We start from the raw sequence: 18,149 nt of genomic DNA, 5'->3' as shown, positions 1-18,149 counted from the left end.
GTGGCGCAGTGACTCGCCTCAATCCGGGTGGTGGAGGACGAATCTCAGTTTCCTCCGCATCTGAGACCATCAACCCATGCATCTTATCACGTGGCTTGTTGAGCGCGTTACCACGGAGACACAGCGCATGTGGAGGCTTCATGCCATCCACCGTGGCATCCACACACAACTCACCACTCGCCCCACCGAGAGCAAACCACATTATAGCGACCACGAGGAGGTTAGCCCATGTGACTCTACCCTCGCTAGCAACCGGGCCAATTTGGTTGCTTAGGGGACCTGGCTGGAGTCACTCAGCATGCCCTGGGTTTCGAATTCGCGAACTCCAGGGGTGGTAGTCATGTTGGCATGGACATTAAGTTTTGTGTTTTCATGCAAGCCTTAATCATTAGTGGGTTGTCCGGTTCTTGTGCTGTCTGCATCCTATTATATATTCCATTCCCTGTCAAGAAACGTAAATATAAATGAAGAATTTTGTAGTGTAAATGGGATGTATGCAATAGGTTAGAAGAACAGAAATATAGACTTGTATAGAATGTTCTTTTGCTCATTTACTACATCCTTGTTGAATATCAGGCATATCTCTATGACAGTGACACACTCCTTATATACGCATGGAAAATGTTAAATTGTAAAGAATAAGTATAATTAATCACATTGATCTACTGACACACAACTCATAGCTAGTGTTAAAAGTGATCGATAGCTCTTTGATATCATCTGCTGGTGGAATCCCCAAACTGCAAATGCAGGAACTGATTTTAGACTTTGTGGCAAGAATAGACATGGTCCTGAAACGTCTTAGCGAAATGACCTATTTTTCAGGAAAATAGCAAATTTGCAGCACTTCATTAACATAAAATACATGCGCAGTTTGTGCACATACAACCACAGATAGCGCAAACACACACAGACATGCCCACTTGCATGTTGGACTGGCACGAAAATGTTACCAATTACCTTTTAGATACAGACATCGCTTGCCAGTCAACTTGGGAAAGCGCATAAGCTGAACCACCCTAACAAAAAGTGTTTTTCAGCATGATCTGAGCTAAATAAGCATAATTGGTGATACCATTGTTGTCAGATTTAATGCTGATTTGAAATATGTTCTTTGACTGTAATCCTTTTGGAGATTGTGGTGTTCCCTCATTCAAGTAGATACAAGCTGTGCTTTTATGCCGCTTGTATCTATAGAAAATAGCTGCCCGGGAGCATTTCCAAGATGCCTGCCAAGTGGCAAGACTTGCCATGAAAGGGACTTTGATTTGATGCAGTGCACAGTTTTGCGTTTAGCACTGCGCCATGTATGGTCACGAAAATAGAGCCCAATGTGTCAATCATTTTTAATGTGTATAATGTTAAAAATCTCATCTTAATATACAGTGTCATCTATAAGTAGATACTCATGACTGTAATACAGTAATTTTTGATTGTATTAGATAAAAAATAATAATAATAAAAAAAATGTTTTACTTAAAGGCAGTGCAGCAAAAACTGCCGTGATATATAAATATTTTATCATTTCAATAATGTATTATTTATTTACTTATTTATTGTTTTATTACAGTAATAGTTATTTGTGGGGAAATGTGCCTAATTGTCATGAAAATAAGGTCACAATGCAAAGAATCTTAATAGTCTATTCTTTACAGGTTTCGTGAGATTCACTCATCCATGTTTTGACAGACATTAACAGCAGTAATCACTACAACAGCAATAATGCATCAACAATATCAGCCCACGTCCATCACACATACATCAGAACATTCTCGTGACATCAGTCATCAGGAATATGAATCCACTGAGCATGAGGTCAGAGGTCAGCAGGAGCATGGATTCACTGGGGTGAAATGAAAGCGTGATATAAATGAGGTAAAGCACAGGATAACGTTCAGCCGGTGAGGGTACGACACACAAGCCTAAACAGGGCTTATTAAGTGTAATGGGGTGATGGGGTGGGGGGTTGACACACATATAGTGCTCTACAAACCGTGGCTTGGTTTTGACCCATAAGGTAGAAGCAGGGCTCGCCCAGCTTATCATTCCTCAGACAGGCTGATAAATGGGGGCCCATCATCGCTGAAGAGCCCACCCGAGAATGAGACATCAGCAAGAGAGAGAAACAGACAAAAATAAAGAGAAAGAGCGATGTGCAACAGACAATACATAGAATCATTTTATCTGAAGGTTTTTCTGGCTGAAGACTTAAGAAGACTTCTAGATGAAAAGAGCAGACTTCAATCAAATAGAGCCTGACTGATCACTGGGGAGTAACGAAAACACAAAATAAAAAAACAAACAAAAAAACAAACAAAACAAAATCTAATTAACAAACAAAACTAAAACAAAACACTGTTGTTTGATACCTACCATACTCTGGGACAGATCCGTCTCCTCTCTTCAGCACCAGACGAGCTCGTCTGCCTCCATTCTTGATCAGCTCGATGGCACGAGAATGCTTCATATTTTTTGTGCTCTCACCGTTGATCTCCAAAATTTCATCACCAACCTGAAAACAAGGCAGACACCTCCATTAATGCATTCACAGACACACACACACTAGACACATTATCCATCACAGATATCATATTAAATATTACAGCTTGTTAAAAAGAATTATGTAGTCAGAAACAATAAGATGTGGTGGTGTAGAGATACTTGCAATTAAAGCATAATTAATCAGAATATGTCTTAATGTGTAGCGGTCTTACCGTCATTTTGCCGTTTCTGGTGGCGGCTCCATCCTCAGCCAGTCTGAGCACATAAAGATCCATGTTGTACTCCTTCCCTCCTCTCAAACTGAAGCCGAAACCTTTACTGTCTCTCTCTAGATCCACAGAGTAAAACTCAGCCTCCTGACGACACACACAAACACAAAAAATGCATCAAATAAAGATACAAGCCACAAACCAAAATTACAAGCACAACAACAGCTGCATCCTATTTCAACTCTTAAAGGTAGAATGTCCAAGTTCTCACCTGATTGAATGCTGCTGGTTGGATTTGTTTCGGTTTGTTCCTGTTTGGAAATAAGAATGGATGAATACAAAGTGCCGAAATGAATGCAATATTTTTTAACCTTGCGCGACCCCACAGCCACATGTGTGTACATTGTATTTTAGCTTCACTATACACAATGCATCATTTAACTAATTTAAATCGACTGAATACTGTTCACAAGACAGCACACTGGAGGTTAAGTCATTCACTAAATAGTGAGCAAGGGAGCAACCTATATCTCTCTATGCAGCTAAGTGCATTCACTCCTAAAATCAGATCAAAAGTTCAGTTTCAGGCTGCAGATGATGTTTGGATCACTCAACATGTTTGACAGACATGTGACAATGATAATCAGTACATAGATTCAGAATTTATCATGTATCATTTTATTTTAACATGGTTGGCAGTGATTGGATGATGTTGGACATTACTTTGAATCAGAATTAATTATGCTAATTTCTGATCTATTGCCTGTAACATCTCAAAAACATGAATAATCAACACTCCTGGAAACATCATAAACAATTTGATGAACAAAATCTGTTGGTGTTATTTAAAATGTCACAACTTAGTACCGCTGTCCACATATGTGGACATTTAATTTTTATGAAAACTATTTGCTCTAGAAATTTTTATTTTTGTTTGTTTATTAGGTGCTACTAGTTACAAATCAAAAAGGGAAATGGAAAATGCACACAGCAGTCACTCTCGGGTCTGAGGAGGTTAGGAGCATCATTAGTCAAGTGTTGTCAGGATGCTGTATCAAGAAAAAACACGTCTCGGAGTCCCTGTATTCTGTTGTGTTCGGTCCAGCTGTCTTTGAGAGCAAGTGCGTGTCTGTGAAAGACTGTGCTGCTCTTGATGGTTTGACGAGGAGTGTTGCCTGTATAGCTGGAGTTGCACTGACTGCCCCCTACTGCCACAGATTCACAAAAAGATCATGCTTGAATTGCTCCAATTGTAGAAACATTCCTTAACACGGAATATATGCATGGGTCTGGGGCATGACTAATTGTGTTAATTTCTTAACATATTACTTTTCATATAATTAATCACACTAAATTAATGTGTTTAATCAAGAGCCCTACTAAATATACACTGTATATAGAAATATTCTATATTTCAAAATTTAAATCAGAAATCAGAATTGACCACGTTTACTTTCTTATTCCATATTCCTGGTCTTATTGTGCACAATTCATCAGTGCACATTGTTCCAAAGAAAAAAGTGTTTGTATTCATCATCTTTTATCAAAATATAATAACTTGCTTCACCTCTGAACTGACATTTCTTTTCAGCTGATGCCATCCCCTCCAACCACCTGTCATTTAGAGACCACTTTCATTTTTTGTTTATTTTTTTCTATCCAATAAATCCCCATGAATAAAATCAAGTCCTGGCATTTACTGTTTCTTGCTGAGTATCCTGTTTCACCCGCTATACATTACTGAAATAAAATGGATTGCGAATGGAGTTTGATTATGACTTTAAAGACCGTTTGTGTGTGTTTACCTATGCTCTTTGGTGTGTGTATCTCACCTGGGCTCTGTGTTGCTCTGTGATGTGTGTGTGGTGGTGATGGTGGCAATCTTCTCAGCGTTGGTCAATAGTGAGGCATTTGACGTCTCTGTTAAGTCACAAAGATAGACAAATGTTATTATCACTTTCAAACACATCACAAATAATAAATTAAAGTGATCATATCACCCATAGAATCTATAAAAACAACAGAGTTGAACAAATGTACTAACTTTCTGCAGATTGTGGCAGTCCCGCATACATTATTGTATTAGACATTATACCAGAGTACTTGGAACCAAAAGTTTGGACACTCTGTGTACATTCTGTTTAATGTCTATTTTCCACATTTTCGAAAAATAGTAAACTGGACATTGCTGGGCATTTTTTGACTGCTTTTCCTTTATTATCCGCTTCAATTTTAGCCCCCCCCCCAAAAAAAAAAACGTTTTGTAGAGAAATTCATTCATAGGCACAATTTATACTTGTCTACAAAACCGATTTCAAACATAATTATGTTTCATGAGAAACATTAATTCAGTCAATATCATATCTTTATACCATCATTGTATTTACATGGTACTCTAGAGTCTTTCAAATAATACTATAGTCTCCAAAAAAACAAACAAAAAAACAACAACAATTAAATGTGGTACTTTGTTGTTAGTGGTTTTTGTTAGTCACATATCAATTCATCTCCCTCCATCATCCTTTATCATCCATCTTCTCTCAGTCATCTTGTGCTCTCTCTATCTGTGTGTTTTTCTCTGGTGATGAGGGGGTAAAAATAGCTGCTCCTGTCATATTAAATCAAACTTACATCACCCTGTGCGTGTTGCAAGCGTGGGATGCACGCACGTGTCTTTAATTCTTACTCATGGTTAACTGACCTATAGCACCCTGCACTGTGATTGGTTCATGGCTGTTTCTGTGCAACAAATCTGCATGGATGATAAATGATAAAAGCTAGGGCTGCACAATTAACCAAAATCACAATATGGCCTTGTGTAAATATTTAACCAAGGAAGGCTGCTATTTGAAAGAATATATGTTTATTTTGTCATGTATATGCACTGCGTGCTGCAGAGTGAAGAAGAGGCACTCTATTCTGTCATCTACTTCACACACTCCAAGTGTGCACTTCCTACTCAGTTTCCCAAACTTCGTGAGGCTGATAGAGCTTCTTCAGTACATGACTTCATAGGGAAAAAATGGCCATTACTTGGCACAGCTTACCCCAAAGTATCGGGCACAGCTTCCATTGTGAGAAAATGGTTTATTTAATAATTCATGGCTGTTCTGCAGCCAAATATTTTTCCTGGTTTTATGCATTGGCAATTCACCAACATATGGGTGTGTCTTCAACTTCATGCACTTTCATGTCCCAGCGGCTGATTTTTTATTAAAACAAACAGATAGATAGAACAACTATTTTTGTTATATTAAGATCTCATTAAAACTGAATGTTTGTGAATGTTTTGTTTTGTGAATACGAGCCCAGGGCCCATATTCACAAAAAAGTTTAAGGCTAAAAGTAGCTCCTAACATGGAAATTTAGGAGCAATTCTTAAAAATGAGGGGCGTGTCATTCCTAATTTTTGGACTCGTAAAATTTTCACCTAAGAGTAATTCATGAAGCATTTTAACGCTAAAAGTAGCTCATAAACCCGCGACAACTTAGAAGTCGTCCTGAGGACTTCTAAATCCTTAAGAGTTAATCATAGACGATCCAAAGCATGGTTGCTGTCATCAATCCACATTAAAATATTAGAATATTATTATGACATTGACCATATAAAAAGGCATCGCCTGAATCACGAGGGTGTTTTCATTATTGAAGACTTAGTTAGAGATGCAGTTACCTCTCTTACAAACTGAAACAACCCAATTACACCGGAGATAAAGGCTTTGACAACTCTGCACTCCCTGGCCACATCAAAATAAAACTGTGTAAAGCTGATGAATTTGGAATTTCTGTCATTTGTCAGCAGAATAATCTATCCAGGCCGCACATCGTCCGACAATTCATAGCGTATTTTTTCCTATGAATGAGCGCTCGCTGCAGAGAAAAAGGGGGGCATTCACAGGGAATCACGGCAATAGCAGGGCTGGCCCGGTGTTTTGATGCTGTTGACGGGATGCAAGCTTGTTTCATTAAATCAACGCAGGATGAAGAAATGTTAATCAACTGAAAAAAATATCCATCCATCCATCTATCTACATGAATATACAGTACTGTGCAAAAGTCTTAGGCACGTAAGATGTTTCACAAAAACATTTGTCTTAAGATGGTTATTTATATCTGCTACTTTAGTGTGTCCATAGGAAATATACATTTTATACTCCCAAACATTCCTTTTGCAAACAGAATAGAATAGAATAGAAGAACATGGAGCCCTGTAACAGATGTCATGGCCCTAACAAAACCCCCCACTGAACATCGGGTCAGTCTGGGATTACACGGAAGAGATAGAAGTAATTGAGAATAAATAAATAAAAGAACTGTGGCGAATTCTCCAAGAAGCTTGGAACATCCTATCTGCCAACAAGTAGGAGAATTGGTGCTGTTTTGAAGGCAAAAGGGACTTTACTGGACTTTGTATGACCTTAATTGATTAATGAAAACTATTTATGTCATTATTTTTTTAAGAAATCCTCACTTTGAAAGTTTTTCACAAGTGCCTAAAACTTTTGCACAGTACTGTATATACACTGATGAGCCAAAACATTATGACCACCTGCCTTATATGCTGTTGATCTTCAGTGTACCACCAAAACAGTGCTGAAGTGCCAGAAATGGACTCTACAAGACCCCTGAAGGTGTCCTGTGGGATCTGGCACCAGCAGATCCTTCAAATCCTGTAAGTTGCGAGGTGGAGCCACCGTGGATCGGATTTGTTGGTCCAGCACATCCCACAGATGCTCAATCGGACTGAGATCTGGGGAATTTGGAGGCCAGGGCAACAACTTGAACTCTTCATCCATTCCCGAACAACGTGTGCAGTGTGGCAGGGTGCATTATCCTGTTGAAAGAGGCCACTGCCATCAGGGAATACCATTGCCATGAAGTGGTGTACCTGGTCTGCAACAATGTTTTGGTAGGTTTGACGTCCACATGAATGGCCGGACTCAGGGTTTCCCAGTAGAACATTGCCCGGAGCATCACACTCCCTCCACCGGCTTGTCATCTTCCCACAGTGCATCCTAGTGCCATCACTTCCCCAGGTAAATGGTGCACACATACTGTACATGGCCATCCACATAATGTAAAAGATAACGGGACTCATCGGACCAGGCGACCTTTTTCCACTGCTCCAAGGTCCAGTTCCGATGCTGGTGTGCCCATTGTAGGCACTTTCGATGATGGACAGGGGTCATCATGGGCACTCTGACCCATACGCAGCAGGGTGCGTTGCACTGTGTGTTGTGACACATTCCTCCTGTAACCATCATTAAAATTTTCTGTGACTTGTGCCACAGTAGACCTTCTGTCGGTTCGAACCCAACGGGATTGCCCTCGCACATCGATGAGCCTTGAGCAGCCAACATCCTGTCACCGGTTTGTGGTCAGAGATGCTCTGACCCAGTCGTCTGGCCATAACAATTTGGCCCCTGTCAAAGTCGCTCAGGTCTTTACTCCTGCATTCAACAAGTTGACAATGAGAACTGATTGTTCGCTAATCTACCCAGACCTTGACATGTGGCCTTGTTAGGAGATGATCAACGTTATTCGCTTCACCTGTGAGGGGTCATAATGTTTTGGCTCATCATTGTGTATATATATATATATATATATATATATATATATATATATATATATATATATTGTTGTTTGTCTTAGCTGACAAATAGTGATTCCCTGTCTACCAATCACTGAGGGCAATTTAAAAGAGCACGCTAATAAAACATATTTTCAACGTTGGTCAATAGAGAGGCGTAGTAAAACGTCATAATAAAAATGTCATCCATAGCAACGAGGTCAACTCCGCCTTACTCTTATCTTAAGATTTCCTTAGTAAAACTTGCTCATAGCAGTTTTGTGAGTAGGTTTTAAGCAAAAACTCCTAGCTAGGAACACTTTGGAGAACTCCTAGTGGTAAGATAAAAATCTCTATGAATACGGGCCCAGATTTTTAAATCGAAGTTGTCTCCTGCTTTCAAAAGAGGGCAAAACTAATAAATATAAACCAATCAGCACCGTGTTATAGTGATTGTTTATTGCAAAGAAAATATCTGTCTGTTAACAAAAGTGTATAAAATGATAAAGTCTAAAGATTTAGCCAGTTCATATTCTCAAATATTAAGTGAAAAAGTAAAACTACAAAATAAATGCTTCAATAGATGGTTCAATGTTAATTTAGTGTTGCACAGTAGCATATGCCGGTGCCATAGAACTACCACAAACTCAAGATTCATAATACCGGCAGTACCACAGTGTTTTTCATTAAATAAAGTTGTATGTACGTACTTAATGTTTACACAGTGAGACGCAAAAAAAAGATAGTCAAGACACAACTGCCAAAGACATCCACCTAAGGGGCCATTCACGCCGAACACATCAGTCTTTTTCTATGTAAGCATGCAGTTGATGGACGCCTTTGACTGTTGCACCATTTTTTGTGTAGCCTGTACAGGAACGATGCATTTTTTAGATGCTGTGTCAATATAAAAGACAATTCAACCTTTAAAACGCATCTCCAGACACCAGCATTCTGTTTTATTCGTTGCACTGCATCTGTTCTAGCCCAAGAATGCGATCAATCTGAACAGCATCATCAGTTCTTGGCACACATCCAAAATTCTAATGTTCATTTTAGCATTCGAATGTGCATTTTTATCTTAAATTCGACGAATATTTAATTTTACCATCATTTATTTTTGGTTTTTATCAAATGCCTTTTATTTATAGATTTAATTTTTATTCTTGTCCCTGACCCAGACTTCCAATATTAAACTATGAAAATACATTATTAAAAAAATGATTATTACATGTTTAAAACTATATTAATCTCAACAAGGAGTGAAATAAACAAATCAATATTTATTGTGTGAAAACGATTTCTAACAATTTGTCAAAAATTACAACTGTCCCACAGTTGGTGCATCATTTCCACCACGTCAAACACTTTTTTTCAATAGTTAGTGTACTTGTTAAACATGTGGACAAAAGTGTCAGTGAAGAGCATGCTTGAGATAAAATAAAATCAAGGGAAATATCACTTGTGAGCAGAATATTTTTATTGGGCGTCATTTACAGTATAATCAATTTGCCAAATTATGTAAAGTGTAAAATATTAACTATGAATTTAGCCTTAGCACAAACGAGTCGGTCATTAAACACAATACAGAATTTGAGATGTGCTGAATTGACACTGTGGTGGGAATGTTCATGACTTTTAGAAAAAATGTCCTGTGATGCATGTAAACACTGTTGAACATTGTTAGTTGACAAATTAAAAAAATATTTGTTTTGATGATACTTTACTTTCTAGAAATCCACAATACTAAAAGTGCCCGAAGTTGAAGAAACACCCATTTATGGTATTTTACACCTGAATTAATTTGCTTTGTTTGTCATATATACCGGCAAATCAATGCTTATCATGTGCATCTGTCAATCACAAGTAGCTGTATATGATGGGTGCTTTCTATGACAAAAATGGCTCTGCTCTTAGATTGCACACTAACTCACCATCTCCAGGTATGATGCGCAGCGTGACAGTGTTGCCGGCCTCTTTGATCAGGTTGACGATGTCAGAGTGAGATTTGTTAGTGATGGAACAGCTGTTGACGGCCAGGATCCGATCACCAACCTTCAGCTTTCCACAACGGTCTGCGGGACTGCCCTCGATGATGCGCCCTATTTTATGAGGCATGGCCACACACGAGTTTCCAACTGAGCGGTCACAGTGTGTGTGTGTGTGTGCATCAGATATGAGAGGAAGGATAGATGGCAATGAGACAGGTTTGGGAGACAAAGAGAGAGAAAAGGAAAAATAAGCCCCAATTTATAGAATCAACATAATGAGAGAGTCAGATTGTGACCATATTCATATGCAGAAAAAAGATTAAAGGGGAACAGAGGAATTCATTTACAGTGACAGCAAGCCAGACTGATGAACAGCTGATTGAAGATTCATATAAAGTCACATCATTTATCATGGACAGTTTACTCTTTACAGTACTGAATTTCATAGAGTATATTGAGTGTATAAAGTGTGAATGCCATTCAGATGCTGGTTAATGATCAGAAAGGTTAGTGGTGCAGCTGAGAGTGTTGACATCACTTCCTGTAACAGACCCCCATTATGAATATTCTTACCATGTAGTAGCAATTCAAGCTTGAGTACCACCTTCATGTTTTTGTGAGTTTCAGTCAGTAGGGGGCAGTAAGTTAGTTTAAAGTGTGTTCCTTATCAAGAATGTCATGACTTTTCAAATAATTTAAAACACTGTGACTGAAATAATCTAGTCTCAATGAACTTGAGCTAACAATGAACTTTACTAATGTGTTTACCTCGCTCAAACACATCCTATATATGTGACATGAATCACTATAAATGTCATATTACAACTAACATCTGCACAGACAGTGAAGCCAATGAACAGGTGAACTTGAACTAAATTAGCTAGTCAGAATGCATAGTTTGCATTGTGAATATGCCGTTTTCTTAAAAACATGCTACATGCAACACAATATCCTAAACTGTCTAAACGTGAAGAATTCACAAGTCAACTGTAAAAGTAGCTCATCCTTCATTATATTTATTATATGTTGTTTTTTCAGGAGCTCAGATTTTCAGGACAATTTTCTCATGTTTAATCTTACATATTTAACATATTCATATTTAATATGTTGGACACATACTTAAATATTTGTAAGTAGTTTATATGTTTTTCAAAATATTTGAATATTTAGTTAAAGTTTGGTGTATTACCATTTTTTTTGTCAACTATTATATATTTTTGTAGACTAAAATTATATGCCATTTTAGTCAGAGTAAAACAGACTAAAATGAACGAATATGACCTATAAATTTAAAGGACACTTTCATCAAAAGACAAAAATTATGACCAAAACAAACTGTGTGAAAATGAACAAAAGTGCCGACCACAAACGTCAGTGGTATTTGCTCAATGTGATTAAAGTTGCGCTATCTCTGCCAACAGAAAGCTGTCGGTAAATGTAATTTTATGTAAAAGGGCTGGGTTTTTTTATTTTTTATTTTCTACTAATTTTAGTGTATTATGCTAAAACAACACAACGTTATCAGCGGACACTGCTCATTCTTGAATTACCCCCAAAGTGTTTTGCATCCTTTGGTTTTCGTTTTTCTTGACGATGGGCTATTTTATGATCTAATAGTGATTTGTGTAGGTTTGAACATTACATGTACACTTAAATGTGTCTATGCAAAACGGATATAAATCTTCAAATCCCGGTTTAATGGGTTTGAGTGATAGGATTGCTACCTGTCTTGAGTGTGTCTTGAATGGCATTTACACTCACAAACACTTTACATGATTGGAAAGCTGATCAGTAAAAACTCATCAAATAATCAAGTGAAAATTCCACCTTAGTGTAAAATATGTGTTAGACGTTTTGCCCTGAAACAAGCTCGATTTTACATGCTGTTGTGTTCTGAAATGTGTCAGAATACAATTCATAATGCAACACAAGTACATGTAGCATTCTTGTCTTCTCTTTCAGGTTTGACTAATGTCATGACGGAGCAACAGAATCTTGCTGAGCATGTTTATTGCTAGCTACCTGCATAATAACACATCCAGATTAAAGGTGCACTCAGTAACTTTTGTCTTTGTGTCATCTTGGACTTACACGGACATCTAGTGGCTTGGATGCAGCATCATTTACAGAAACATTATTCAGTTTCAGATGCCATTGTAGAAATGTATTATTCACAGTCAGCCATGATTACTTTAATCGAGTGAAAGTGTCCAATAACAGGACAGTTACTGAGATTAAGTGAGTAGTATTCAGCTGGTCATGTGATTCTAACATGTGTGGACCCTCTCCATGTAGAATAAAACAGCTTTTATCAGGTTACTGATATGACTGAAGTCTTCATTTTAATGTGAGTGCTCATGATTTTATATATATGTTTTAAAATTACAATTCATGTCTTTAGGAGTTAAACTTTTTTAATGAGGAAAAAATTACAGAGTGCACCTTTAATGGCTCAGACATTTGAAGGAAACTCTATTGCCCCCTTGAGTAATGAGGTTTGTTACCGCCACAGTAATGCAAGAATGCACAATAAGTATGTCCAGTAGGACCGCACGTCTGTTTCTGGCTTTTCTCACACTAACTTTTTCTAAATTCTAAAATATTCACACACAAACAAATATCGTACCAATTGTAGTTCCAGCATCAGGCCGCGACACGGACGACACAATGACGAACCCGAAACCTTCGTTCTCGCTGCGTTGGATCTCGACATCATAGGGCTGTAGAGTGGTTGTTGCCATGGCAACCACAGTGCTCCCGCTGCCACCACCTCCTCCACTGCCAATCCCACTGGTGCTGCCCGACCCAGAGCTGACTGTGTTGAGTGAGTTCTGGCTGCCCTGCGGCGTCCGTTTCTCCTCTGTAAGCGAAGGCGCCTGCATGCTGCTGTGATGAGATGATGCAGGAGACGGGGGGACGTCAACCTCCCCCTTATATGCTACACAAACACAGGGAGAAAAAGAAGAGTTATGTACATTTACAACTGACGAAATAAGAACATTATGATATAAATAATGTGTCTTCAGCTTGTGCCAAAATGTGTTATGATGAATAATGTAGCCGACCTGATTAAACATCTTTCAAGTTCTTTCAAGTATAATATTAAATATTTGAGGTTCTCTGTTTTATGAAAATCAGAATTGGAGATTTGTGACTTTCATTCCATGTCTTTAATCATCTAAATTCTTGTGTTCCTTTTGCAGATATACACATTTACAATGTACAGTCTACTGGATCTAAATGGACCGGTAATATTGATGGTGTGTACAGATTTGTGTCCAATAAAATGCTCTCTAGACTGAGAATGTCCCCAGATAAGTAGCAAATCATAGTCTTGTCTGTCCTGTGCCTGACATCTTATGTATATATATTTTTGGTAACACTTTACAATGAGGTTCTATTAGTTAATATTAGTAAATGCTTTAGGTATCATAAACTAATATTGAACAATAATTATTTACAACATTTATTAATCTTGGTTAATGTTGATGAATAAAAATACAATTGTTCATGGTTAATTCATATTAGTTCAAAATTCTTTAACTAATGTTCATGAATACCACTTTTAATTTCAAGAATGTATTAGTATAACAGAAATGAACATTAACTAAGATTAATAAATGCTGTAAAAGTATTACTCATTGTTCATTCATGTTGACTAATGTAGATAACTAATGTTAACGAATACTACCTTATTGTAATATAATGTAAAGTGTTAACATTTGATGTATATAATAACAGTGCGTGCACTGGATGAGAGGCTATGATCATACATCATGATAAATAAAACATTGCATGTAAAAATACAGTAAGTTTTCTTACATGTGTTTGCTAAAAGACATTTGCAATAAGAGGTGACGCTTTCTTGATGTTACTCCGTAGGGTGGATATGTACTAAGATGATATTACTGTTGCAGTGAAATACAAAGGAAACTCAGAGAAAACTAATTCAGTTTTTGTATCTGAATCAGTGCTGTTCTTATTAATCTCTCAAGACTTCAAAATATTAGAGTATTCAGTCAAAACAAACAAACAAAACAAACACCTAAGCAGCAGCAACCTGACTCACATGTAACTGACATTTTCTGATATTGTAAAAAAACAAACAAACAAACAAATAAAAATGTTGGATGGAACACCAAGATGCAAAAAAATGTCCAAAATGCACATACAAATGTATATGCTCACTCGAGGTGATCTTATAAAAAGACGTGCGCATATATAACTATGATGGAAACACATTTGCAGAGTATATTCCTATAGAACTGATATACATCATGTGAATCCATACAGTATTCACTCTTAAATGTTGCTCTGGTTAACTACTACAGTATTACCTCCCAGAACTGTGTGACACACTTTCACTCCAAAACACAAGACATCTGCTGCTGAACACTAGCAAACACTGAGTTTATTAGAGCGTAACTTCTAATTAAACTAGATTCGTAACTTTGATGCAAACATGACTAATTTGAGATGCTGTGTTAAGGTATGAAAACTAAAACTAAATAAAGCTATTTTCCACAGATATAAACAAAATAAAATCTATTTATGAACAATTAAATCTAACTAAAACTAAATTGAAATTGTAAATCCAAATACTAAATGAAATAAAAATAGAAAGTAGTGAATTAACACTAAAGTATACGTGTGTGTGTGTGTGTGTGTGTGTTTACCTCCATAACTAGTCTTGCGTCGCACAGTGAGGTTGACGTGGCCCTGTTTAGCTGCCTGCTGCATGAGTTGAACCACCAGTTGATGAGACTTGCCCACCACAGCTGTGCCATCAACGCAAATGAGCTCGTCTCCAGACCGCAGACGCCCGTCCTCATCCGCCGCCCCATACTTCACTATGTGCCCGATGTAGATCTGCAAATACATATCGGAAATTTTGAGGATGAAGAGGATAAAAGGAAAGAGGAGTAGAGTAGGACAGGAGAACAGTTTCTGAATATCAGCGTACAGAGCAGGACAGTTTCCAGAAGTTGATTGGCTGGAGCTTTGTTAGAATGTGACATAACAGTACTGTAGCCATGCCCACTAACTCAGTTTCAATGCACGTTGATTCACCTGTTTACATTTACAGTTATTCACTTCACTTTTGTCATGTAGTTTACAAACCAAACAACATTAACATGGAGCATGAGTTATTTTTGGGATAATTCTGCCGAACGCACCACTTTAGCTTCATGATGGCACATTTAAATACATAAACCACTTTATTCCAATCTGTTCTAAAACCTAGTGGCCTAGGCAGCATTTTAATCCATCAAAGGCATACTCCCAACACTAAGGCTGTTCTAAAATGTGATCACGCTGCGCGCTTTTGGCCAAATACAATGGAGGCATCTTGTGTCCTATGTGAGAATTATGATTAATATTCATTCAGTACTAAACAATATTGATTCATATAATTAAAACGGACTATGTTACCCTTACATGTGTGTGCAGTGTTTTTTTTTTTTATGCTTATAAGAGCATCGAGGTTAGCTTAGCAACATGCTAACATCAAACTCAATTGAAATCAATTGTGAGTCGAGTCTCTTGTACGCTTCAAGTGAGGAACACTATTTGTGTGAGTTACCAATGTAAAACTCTCCAAATCGGTCACTTATGAGGGTCCATGATGGCTAGGACGCTGCCTATAAAGACAGCAGACAGCAAGCAGCTCACTAGGTTTTGGAATAGAGTGGTTGAGACCGTAGCAAAACCCCTGCCCAGTGCATACTTAACAAATGTTTCAACGTTTTTTATTTACATGACGATTCACAGCTCTACAACGCAAGGTACTGCTGTTATATTTATTGTGTGTGTGTGTGTGTGTGTGTGTGTGTTCTGACTCACTGGTTCTCCGGGTTCGTTTCCTCCCAAGATTCTAAAGCCGAAGCCAGTGTCTTTCCTCCACAGGAAAATGTCCTGCTCTTGAGAATCCGTCACTGCAAATAAAAACAACTATCTATTATCTGCCAACAATTAGGGGTGTGATCAAAATACTATATCACAGTACGAGTAATTGTAGTGTGATTAATTATATAAAAAACAATGCGTTACAAAAAATAACAATTAATCATGTCACCTAATCCATATGTATTTTAAAAACGTAAATACGTATTTTCCTACCATCGGAGCAATTCAAGCTTAAAGTACATGTAACTTTGTGTTTTTACGAGTCACATCAGCAGGGGGCAGTCAGCGCACCTCAACAAACCTCACAAGCACCTCAGACACAGAATGAGAGCCACTCAAACAACAGAACCCAGGGATCTCAAGATGCGATTTTCAGAGTTTCAACTACATAGCGTCTTAAAAATGCATTAGTTTATGACGCTGAAACCAGTACAATGATTCAAAAGTGCCAATTTTATATTTCAATCTGAATATCTGAGTTATTACATTTTATTTGATATATTTCATACTTATTTAAATTATGATGATCTATACTGATTTATCTTTATTTGGGGGCCTTTCTTAGCAGATTTTGATACTTGCATTATTTTATGCATTGCACTGCTGCCACATGATTGGCTGATTATATAATCGCATGAATAAGTAGATGTACAGGTGTTCCTAATAAAGTGGTTGGTGCATGTATATTTGCCACTGTACAACTCTATTGAAAAATCTCTGCAGATATGATATTGTTTTCCTGTTTAATTTATTGTAGTACTAACACTACTGTACTACTTCTAATAGTACTGAATAATAGTATATATGCAAATTGAAGATAATCAGAAAACTCTTCCTGGGCCAATCACGTTTCATGCTGACTCGGACAGACTAACACTCAGCCAATCAGTAAGCCTGAACGGTGCGTGGCTCCCACACAGAGAACGACATAATGTTCACCACAGACGCTTAGCATGCAGTGTTTAATTCACATGCTTGTCGAGGAAGCCACACACGGATTGTTTGAAAGGTCTGGCTGGCCTGTTTACTCCGTGTGGAGCGATTAACAGGCCTGACTGAGAATTGGCACTATGAAGAGCCACCAGGAGTCACGGTGCAATCTGCCACTGAACACGCCTGTGTGCACATGCACAACCAATAACAAGCACATAAATACCATGGCTGGGAATCTTTAGGCACGTCACGTTTTCATTAGATTTCACATAAGGTGGTTACGATTGTATATCAAAAAATTATCGATATATCTCTATTATGGCTTTCAATCGATTACAATTTTAAATTGAATTAATCACAATTAATCGCATACCTGTATATTAATATTTACTAATAAAGGACCTCAAATAAAGATAATTTAATATAAATAATAAAAATCAATTCAAATACTTATAAATAGCCTATTTTTATAAAATGGCTATTTATCTTTTTTGTTATTATGACCAGTTGTCATTTTCTGCAAATAAATGCTCTAAATGACAATATTTGGGAGAAATGTTGTCATTAATTAATTAACAAAAATGTTCATTTTACTCAAACACATACCTATAAATAGTAAATCCAGAGAAACTGATCATTTTGCAGTGGTCTCTTAATTTTTTCCAGAGCTGTATATATATATACAGCTCTGGAAAAAATTAAGAGACCACTGCAAAATGATCAGTTTCTCTGGATTTACTATTTATAGGTATGTGTTTGAGTAAAATGAACATTTTTGTTAATTAATTAATGACAACATTTCTCCCAAATATTGTCATTTAGAGCATTTATTTGCAGAAAATGACAACTGGTCATAATAACAAAAAAGATGCAGTGTTTTCAGACCTTGAATAATGCAAAGAAAACAAGTTGATATTCAATTTTAACAACACAATACTAATGTTTTAATTAGGAAGAGGTCAGAAATCAATATTAGGTGGAATAACCCTGATTTTCTATCACAGCTTTCATGCATCTTGGCATGCTCTCTTCCAGTCT

General features: G+C 37.3%; 1 protein-coding gene across 2 annotated transcripts in view; it reads right to left on the bottom strand.

The window, feature by feature from the left end:
- magi1a (membrane associated guanylate kinase, WW and PDZ domain containing 1a) overlaps positions 1 to 18,149 on the bottom strand; it is a 184,018-nt gene that overhangs the window by 5,090 nt on the left and 160,779 nt on the right. Inside the window, exons 15-22 of one of the 2 annotated variants that reach the window (XM_051652787.1) lie at positions 16,116 to 16,207; positions 14,948 to 15,140; positions 12,898 to 13,209; positions 10,215 to 10,382; positions 4,544 to 4,631; positions 2,983 to 3,022; positions 2,715 to 2,858; positions 2,374 to 2,512 (exon numbers count right to left, since the gene is read on the bottom strand). In XM_051652787.1, the coding sequence (XP_051508747.1) occupies positions 2,374 to 2,512; positions 2,715 to 2,858; positions 2,983 to 3,022; positions 4,544 to 4,631; positions 10,215 to 10,382; positions 12,898 to 13,209; positions 14,948 to 15,140; positions 16,116 to 16,207 (1,176 nt within the window). Of the gene's footprint in view, positions 1 to 2,373; positions 2,513 to 2,714; positions 2,859 to 2,982; positions 3,023 to 4,543; positions 4,632 to 10,214; positions 10,419 to 12,897; positions 13,210 to 14,947; positions 15,141 to 16,115; positions 16,208 to 18,149 lie in introns of both variants that reach the window. The other variant, XM_051652785.1, reaches the window with a different exon arrangement.

The sequence above is a fragment of the Myxocyprinus asiaticus genome, chromosome 24 (assembly GCF_019703515.2).
Source record: "Myxocyprinus asiaticus isolate MX2 ecotype Aquarium Trade chromosome 24, UBuf_Myxa_2, whole genome shotgun sequence".
Taxonomy (NCBI): Eukaryota; Metazoa; Chordata; class Actinopteri; order Cypriniformes; family Catostomidae; genus Myxocyprinus; species Myxocyprinus asiaticus.
This window is presented reverse-complemented; position numbering and strand designations above follow the sequence as displayed.